At 34.4% G+C, this 6,677-nt stretch overlaps 1 protein-coding gene across 3 annotated transcripts; it reads right to left on the minus strand.

The window, feature by feature from the left end:
• Positions 1–15: 15 nt before the first annotated feature.
• LOC107856045 (serine/threonine-protein kinase TOR-like) lies at positions 16–3,289 on the minus strand. Of its 3 annotated transcripts, XM_047404490.1 has the most exons (6): positions 2,936–3,289; positions 2,727–2,814; positions 1,257–1,400; positions 797–966; positions 503–707; positions 16–427 (listed from the first exon to the last, which is right to left on the minus strand). In XM_047404490.1, exons 3-6 carry the CDS (start codon positions 1,392–1,394, stop codon positions 218–220), a joined length of 723 nt encoding a protein of 240 aa, XP_047260446.1. In that variant the 5' UTR covers positions 1,395–1,400; positions 2,727–2,814; positions 2,936–3,289; the 3' UTR covers positions 16–217. The 3 variants fall into 3 exon arrangements, 2 of the variants coding, with proteins under 2 accessions (XP_047260446.1, XP_047260445.1); XM_047404489.1 differs by lacking the exon at positions 2,936–3,289 and having other exon boundaries at positions 2,727–2,877; XR_007050738.1 differs by lacking the exons at positions 16–427; positions 503–707; positions 797–966; positions 1,257–1,400 and adding an exon at positions 1,409–1,689 and having other exon boundaries at positions 2,936–3,268.
• Between the last annotated feature and the right edge of the window lie 3,388 nt (positions 3,290–6,677).

Below are 6,677 nucleotides of genomic sequence, written 5' to 3' on the forward strand. Positions count from 1 at the left end.
AAGAGAGATACCTGCAACCTATTCAAGAAAAGGGGATAAACCGTCTGAGAGATTGATAGAGAAACTGTAATACCAAGCCACTCCTAAAAGGCTAAAACTGAATTATACATCCTTATACAGATATTAGGACAAGGGTGTTTTTAAAGGCACATATTTGAATGATCAGATAATTAAGAAGTGATAAACCAGTGAAATAAATAATACCAAGAGACACAGTTCAAAAGTAAACCTCTTCAACAAGACGACGACGTCGCTTTCCACTAGTACGATTGATTCTACTAGGACCAAACTGGGTAGAAGAGATCGTCGAGAAAGAATTTGCTACTAGTTTGCAGCAACACAGTGCAGCATCCTTCCTTGTAGCTTCGTCCTCGTCTTCTAAATACACAACAACAGACTCCCTTGCAAACTTAAGAAGATCGTGGCCCTGTAACCCCAAATCCATTATCAAACTAAACTATCAAGAAGGGAAATGAAGTGCACAGAAATATAGATAACAAACCTTGAAATTAAAATAAGCAAGGGTTCTCAAAGCAAGTTGAACTAGCACAGAACCACTCAGTTCTGATATTTGGGGGGTAACCGTTGTAATAAGCCCTCGACTCATAGAAGCTGATTGTCTTGGCATTGAATGATGAGATCTTGAAAGGATTGTTGAGATATATTCAAGCAGCCGATTTTGGATGGTCGGCAACAAAGGTGGAATGCTGAGACACAGAAAATACATATGTTACCCTTGAGCAACACCTCACAAAAGAACTAATTCATGAAAGTTCTATGCAAACTCAGAGAGAACCTTTCAGTTATTTGCTCCAACGCTTCCACTAGAGTCAGGGAAAGCACAAAAGAAAATATAGAATCCAAGAGACCACGAACATGAGGCTCCATGGTTGTTCCCATTGCTTTAGCAATATTTCCAACACATGCTAGCGCCTCAAGTGAGGACCTGCCTCTACGGGGAGCAATCTGAGAGAAACATATTTCACCTGTCACGATTATTGCTCGCGCATTTACATGTTATAGAAAGAACCTACAATCCAAAGGTGGAATGCTATGACACAGAAAATACATATGTTACCCTTGAGCAACACCAAACAAAAGAACCCGTTCATGACATTTCTTCTCAAACTCAACGAGAACCTTTTAGTTATTTATAACTTCTTTGTACATTGGGAACAAAAAATACAAATTTCCAATTGAAAGACCGGAAACAGTACAGTTAGACAAGTACATCTGTAATGACATATATAGCATACCGCATCACAAAAGTAAGAGTTTATTGTCGGCAAATAGTTAGTGAGTTCACCATCCAGAGCACCAACTATCTCCCTAAGAGCGATGAACCCACTGGCATGTTCTGCAGGTATTTTAAGGACATGAAGTATATGATTCATGCATATCTGTAGAAGTAAAATCAACAAACTTGAGTTCACAGTAGTCAACATTGAAGATGCAAATCTCATTCATCCAGATTCTACAGTTAGTAAAAGCAGATTAAATCATTAAAAATGAAATCAAATATCACAAATCGTTAAATAATTAGTCACAAATCGATCATGAAGGAAATGGGAAATTCGAGGAAGTAGGGAAGTTATGCTGAGGCGAACTAGGCGATCTCGGTGCTCCAGATATCTTAGAACAATTTCAGCAACTTCCCTATATCTTGACATCATGAACTCTCTTGTGTTCCTGCATATTTTGATGATAAATTTGCTTTTATCAATCATTTATCATATCACAAGCAGATAGATAATCCTGGGTCCAATTCCCATAGCATATGACTTGAGGATATTACATTATTCTTTGTGAAGGAGACACAAACCAAAAGCACATAAATCCATGAAACTAAAGTAGTCATGGAACCATACTAGCATAACTGCATACATGGCAATACAGAAAAGAAAAAATTGCCCTCAAATAGCTTGAAGAAGTACCTTGACCACCACCCTCTTCATGCAGCCATCCATCACCTAAGAACCTACCTTTCACCCCCACTAGCACCTCATAAGAATACAAACCACACCATCACAAACCAACAACTATCCTAGAAACCTTTTCAACATAGAACGTTTTCCCCTTTTTTCCAAAAAATATTTTCGAAACATTGTTTGGTTATACATTGGAATGATTTTTTGGTTAGGTTTTGAAGATGAGTTTTTCAAGTTTGAAATCAGTAATTTTTTTCCACTTATAGATCTTCAACTTCTTGCAAGTGAAATCTGCAACAAGTTTCAAGACGATATCTTATAAAACCTGACCACATAATCCAAGATCAATAGAGGATCCTGTCAATATATACACCATCAACTAACGAAAACTGATACGAGAGATGTCATTTACAAATGACTGAAGCCAGGTAACCCCCCACCCCCACCCCACCCCACCCCATCCCACACACACGGAGAGATCATAATCAATCTATAGATCATAAATGCATTCTAGATTCATTTGCTAATAATAACAAGTAGGTAATAGGCCCCTTTTGCCCCTTCATTATAATTACTTTATATAAGAAACAATTAGGTAGCAGACATTTGCACCCAAAACATGTAAATTCCTCAGACTTGAGGTAGAACGACTCTTAAGTCCTCCCCGATATAACTAGAGATTTTAAGTCTCCAATTTCTCAAACATTCAGCAGATCACATCAATTTAACAAAGCACAAGAAAATCAAAAAAATTTTCCTATAATGAAATAAATAATGGGATTTAATTTGATAGCAAACCTTAGCAGCTCCCCAATTGCGAGAAGGGATCCATGTATACTGTGAACAGGCGCATTTCTCCCCAATCCATTTGGGTAGCCTCAAACTTCTATAATACATCTCGGAACCACCAATTTAAGAGTAGATGACTTGGATCAATAAATTTGCCACTGAAACAATCTTTTAGTATTTCTAAAAAATAATAAGGGGGAAGAGAAAAATAGACATACCACTGAACACGCCACCTTGTCTTACGCTTTTCAATAACACGAAGGCACGCACGCAATGCCTCAACAGATTTTTCTCGAACAACCAACGTTGGATCCGTCAGAGCAACCCAAATAACATCCACAAACTCCGGCACGTGAACATTGAAGACGGTTGAAGCATTTTCTGCCATTTCCTAAAATTTAAAGATAGGAGATTGAAATAGGGACATCATCAGCAAGTACTTAGCTCGTATCTAGAATTCAATATGCTATGTGGTGGATTTATTTAAAATATTATAAGAATGACAAGCACATTTCTATAGTATGAACTATTTCACTCTTCATTCAGTGATAATAGGAAAAAAAACACTAGTTAACCTTTAGGATACAATTTTAATAAATAGCTAATATTTGTATTCAGTTTTGGGAACACTTTTTTCTTTTATTACTTAGAAGCCATGCGAGATGAATGTCTCATGCACGATTTTGAAAGAGAGAGAAAAGTGAGGAATCCTCTTTAGGTACCTTCTAGAACAATGGCAAATAGGAGGGTGGAAAAGTTGGAGAAAGGAAAAGGGAGATTTGGTAGAATGGCAGTGAGAACAATAGAATTTTCTAAGGTGGAGAGACAGTAACCAAAAAAAAAGACTTCAATTCAACGTTTCCCCATCATGTAAAGATGAAATAAACAAAACCCAGCTCAAAATTTTTGCTTATACAAAAAATCATGAAGAAATATGCTAATTGTACCTTTAATATTAAGACTGCAGCAAAGCAACGATACTCAATTCTTTCACCACGAAGCCATTCTAGTGCAACTTTAACCTGAAAATACAAAAGAGTTGAGATGATTTGTTAAACTTTCAACTTAAGTTTGTTAAAGTAAAAGATGATTTGTTTCTTATGTCACTTCATTTAAATACATATCACTCATATAATATAGAATATTAACATTCATTTTAATTGATATATAAAATATCAATATTTAAGTGATTATAAAACTATATAATTTAAAATATGTAATTCAATAATGGAGTCGACATTTTTATTATTTTTTAGAGAAATTAAAATATATAAATAAATATAATAATTATTCAAATAAATTTAACGTATAATATATTCATAAATAAATTTTTTCTTAAATGTGTATGAATATCTAATATTTCATGTTAAATTACTTATTTTGTTCCAAATTCCATAAAATATTCTTAATCTCATTTTTTGTTAAAAAAATTCATCATCAAAATGTGTGAAAAAGAATTACTTTCATTTTTCATTATTTAGTATCATTAATATTTGGAGTGTCAATTTTTTTTTTAAAAAATTAAATTTTCAAATATTTTTAGCTAAATATAAAAATATTTTTTTAATTAATAATTAAGCATGTATTAAGTTAGAAAGGGAATGTCATCATACTTTAGTAACTTGTCCATAATTTTATATATATATATATATATATATATATATATATAAAGTGATAATCTTAAGAATTTGGAGGGAAATTGTGTTCTTTTCTAATTTTATCGCAAGAATAAATAATGATGGGATTGTTATCCCACCAAATAGGTGGATAACTTATCTCGGTACTATTTATTAGTCTCGGGATAAGTTATCCCGAATATTGCAAACCAAACATGCATTAAAAATTTTATCCCAGGATTATTTATTTTTGTACCTTAAACCAAATGGCCCCTTAATAACAACAATGGTGACTGCTATCCTAAGGTATATGATGCTACAACAACAACAACAACAAACCCAGTGTATTCCCACCTAGTGGGGTCTGGGGGGTAAGATGTACGCAGTCCATACCTCTACCTCTGATGAAGTAGAAAGGCTATTTTCGATAGACCCCCGGCTCAAGGCACGAGATACCACACAAACACATAGTAAAGCACAGAAGCAGATTACATAACATAAATACGGCACCCATAAGTAATATAAATCAGTTTTTGCAACTTTATTTGGGTCGTAAATTGGTTGAACTTGAAATGCACACTTTCATTCAGAGAAAGTTTTCTAGTGAATTTGACCAATTGATGCATTCTGTTTCAAAATTAGGTGTTGAAAGATTACATCTCAACTTTAGCTATGGCAAAATTCCTACCTCAAAATACATTAACCTTCACCGCAACACATTTTTTGAATTGCCCTTTGAGCTTCTCTCTTAAGCATCCTCCTTGAAATCCTTGTTTTTGAGTGTTTGCATTGTACAACCAAGTGTCACACTCCGTCTCAACTCCCTCAAGACCCTTTTCTTGACGGGCATTCTGTTAGAAACGGGACAACTTGAGGGTATTTTGTCCTCGTTTTTGAACCTTAATCAGTTAATCATAAAATATTGCAATCTTCCGCATAAGCTATGCATCTCCGGTACAGTAACATCTGTTCTTTTTGCTGATTGTGGTGGATTGGAAGAGATTGATCTTCAGGCTTAAAAAACTGCATGAGTTTGAGTGTTTTTTTAATAACAGAGTAAGATTTTACTTTTCTTCCATTCCTGTGTTGGAACATGTAAAAATTAGTCTTCACGGAGATGCTTCAATGCCATACATATTTGGTGAATTTGTATCGAATTTACCTACTCAGGTTAAACTTTTAATAGTCACCGCTTGGAATACTCAGGTATTTGATGATTTCTTGGCTTGTCAAATTCCTTTGGTGTTTGTCTTTTGAACACCCTAATCACTTGAAGTATTCCTTTTTGTTAGGTAACACACTTCCCAACAGAGATGCAGATATTTAGAAACCTTAGGATGTTAGCCTTGCTATTTGAAAGCACGTACAACTTTGACATAGTCAAAGTTTCTCCCGTCTTAGATTCCTGTCCTGTTCTTCAATCTCTGCATATATTGGTGAGTTATCTATATTTATCTTCTTCTTCTCTTTTTTGGATATTCTTTGCTTGATCTTAGATATTGATGACTTGAACATTTATTGAATCTAAAAGTGCATATTCCCCTCCCCAAGCATGCATGATATTCTAGTCATTCTCAACATTCACTCATTTCCATGTTTTGTCAATACAACTCGCACTAGTAAAGTTGTATTAATTGGAAATTACCTTCATCCATGAGATATAACATCATCCCCGTAAGACGCTCGAGCAGAATTAGAAGCCATGTCAATTTCTCTATGAAGATTCTGAAGTCGCGTCACTGCTGCATTGACAACTGAAGGAAAATTGCTCTTTTGCTTCTCAAAAAATCAGTCTTTGTAGGATTTTAATGTTATAATTAGTTTGCTGATGTTATAATGTTGTTAGTGAAACTTTCTGCATGCTGCCTCCGTTTGTTGAAGTTTTGTTTATTAGTTGAGGATTTCGTGTGGCTTGTGTATAGCACTTTGCTTGACCCTTGCTTCTATGAACTTTTGCATGATCTGATTGTTGGCTTCGTTTCTACTCCATTTTTTGATGAACTTTTCATAGTACAACGTATTTAAGGAAATTTTATCTCGTAACTTATTTGTCTCCACCTTAAAAGTTAAACAAATGTAACCCTTAACACTTTTGATTAAATCATACTCTCAAATGTAGAACTTCTAACCATCTTCTTCCAACTAGATATTTTATTATATTGTGATATGAGAACTTACCTCGAATACTTGTATGGCCAATGACACTATTTCTGAGTTTATGTGAACTAAAACTTTTATGAGCGTTTTCATTAGTACTTCTAGCCATCTTCGATAAGAGTCTCAGATTTAATTGAGCGGAAATTTGTTGCATGATAAAATGTGTGAGCTTTCAATGACAAATTGG

Source organism: Capsicum annuum, unplaced genomic scaffold (assembly GCF_002878395.1).
Source record: "Capsicum annuum cultivar UCD-10X-F1 unplaced genomic scaffold, UCD10Xv1.1 ctg60581, whole genome shotgun sequence".
Lineage (NCBI taxonomy): Eukaryota > Viridiplantae > Streptophyta > Magnoliopsida > Solanales > Solanaceae > Capsicum > Capsicum annuum.